At 44.7% G+C, this 1,625-nt stretch overlaps 1 protein-coding gene across 1 annotated transcript in view; it reads right to left on the reverse strand.

The window, feature by feature from the left end:
* Positions 1–590: 590 nt before the first annotated feature.
* The window catches only part of CLIC6 (chloride intracellular channel 6), a gene marked incomplete at its 5' end in the record, with an annotated part of 30,984 nt that continues 29,949 nt past the window's right edge, over positions 591–1,625 (reverse strand). The window contains one exon of the mRNA XM_010153084.1: positions 591–1,019. Coding sequence (XP_010151386.1) covers positions 858–1,019 — 162 coding nt within the window. The remainder of the gene's footprint in view (positions 1,020–1,625) is intronic.

Here is a 1,625-nt window from a genome sequence, read left to right on the forward strand (position 1 = left end):
ATGACAAAGAAAGATCAGTAGCTAGGGACAGGTGTTCACCCATTTCTTCTGTCTGCAGTCACAACTAGGTCTCTCCCTCTTCCCTTGTCAAATACCTATTGTTAAATAGTCCGTAGGCCAGTGACAGTCTGTGTTCCTCTCTCTGGGAGCACCAGGAGGGAAGTTTGATGGGTTATGCAGCCCTGAGCGAGGAGAAGGCAGGAATCCTTATTACTTTAGTTAGTTAAATACCAAAGATGACTCAAGCAATGTGAAAAGGAGCTGTTCTTCATCGACCTGCCCTGCAGGTCTCTAGCAGAGAGGAGAGGGCTTCTGGGAAGTCAGGTAGTCCCACCACAGACTGGCCCCTCTCCTGGGTTAGCCAGGGTGCTCATGGGCACCAGCTGCTGGCTTGCAGCCCTCAGAGGCTTGCAGAGAAGCAAACAGAAACCCTCCCAGTAACCATGAAGTTTGGCAACAACTGTGAAACAGAGGTCAGAGGCAGCAATAATGACAGGTTAAATGTGTGTTAGAAACAGGGCTATTTCGCTTAAGTCACTAGTATGCAATGTCGCTATAATTGTGTGACCCACACCGTTTCCCTGCCTTCAGCAGACGCTTCAACAGTGACCGATGCCTTTAACTTGCAGCACACAGGAGACGTTCATGTGTGCGTCTGTCTGTACAGACACGCAAACATACACATACATAATTTAAGAATGAGCAAATAATGCTATACAATCATTATAAAACAAGGATTGGCCAGTAGTAGAACTTAAAATTACACCGCAGAGAGTAGGCTGGCTTTTTCTCCCCTCCCACCTTGGCCGGTGTCCGTCTATATCTCAGAAGTGATGAAGAACGGAGGCATCTTCTGTTTACTTCATTCTCTTTGCAACATCCAAATACGCATACTCAATTTCTTGATCAGCAGGACAAGTGTTTGTAAATTCATCTCTTGCATACGCATTGTTCAAGTATCTTGAAATCCCTGTCATTTCAGGTGGAAAATCAAAATTTCTGTACTTTTTTGCAACGACCTTTTATAAAAAGAAAAGAAGAATATTATGACACACACGATCTGCAAAAAAAAAAAAAAAAACCAAATCTCCTCTTTATGCACATTTTTAATTTTCAGTGTGTAAGTCTGTCTTTATGTGCAATGTAGGGGGAAAGGGGGAGGAGAGACCAAAAAAAGAAAGACAATGGCATGGGATGAAGAAAGCTAGCTAACGAGCCAACTCACTTAAAAGGATTTACTTGGTATAAATATTCTGCCAGAGCTGTGCAGAGCTGTGTGGACCAGTAGACCACACCTGGAAGAGATGCAGCTTAAAACAGCAAAGGAGGTAGCCTAAACCAGAACTAACAGAATAATCTTACAGTAATAAACTGGCCCACACTTGGATACTTTCACTGCAACAGAAAGGGAAAACTTGAATTAAAACACTAAATGGTGAATGGTTAGGGAAAACAACTACCAGCTGGTGCCTAATCCCTCCCCGTTGGCCAGCAAGGATGGCGTGAGGTTCCTCGTCCTGCAGACATTCACCTGACATAAGGTGATTCTCCCTGTATTGGCCTTGCTGACCCACGCTACCTCGCGAGCTTCTCTGTGCCTGAGCTTGGCGTGGGCGTGGGAAAGA

The sequence above is a fragment of the Eurypyga helias genome, unplaced genomic scaffold (assembly GCF_000690775.1).
Source record: "Eurypyga helias isolate BGI_N326 unplaced genomic scaffold, ASM69077v1 scaffold8896, whole genome shotgun sequence".
NCBI classification, from domain to species: domain Eukaryota; kingdom Metazoa; phylum Chordata; class Aves; order Eurypygiformes; family Eurypygidae; genus Eurypyga; species Eurypyga helias.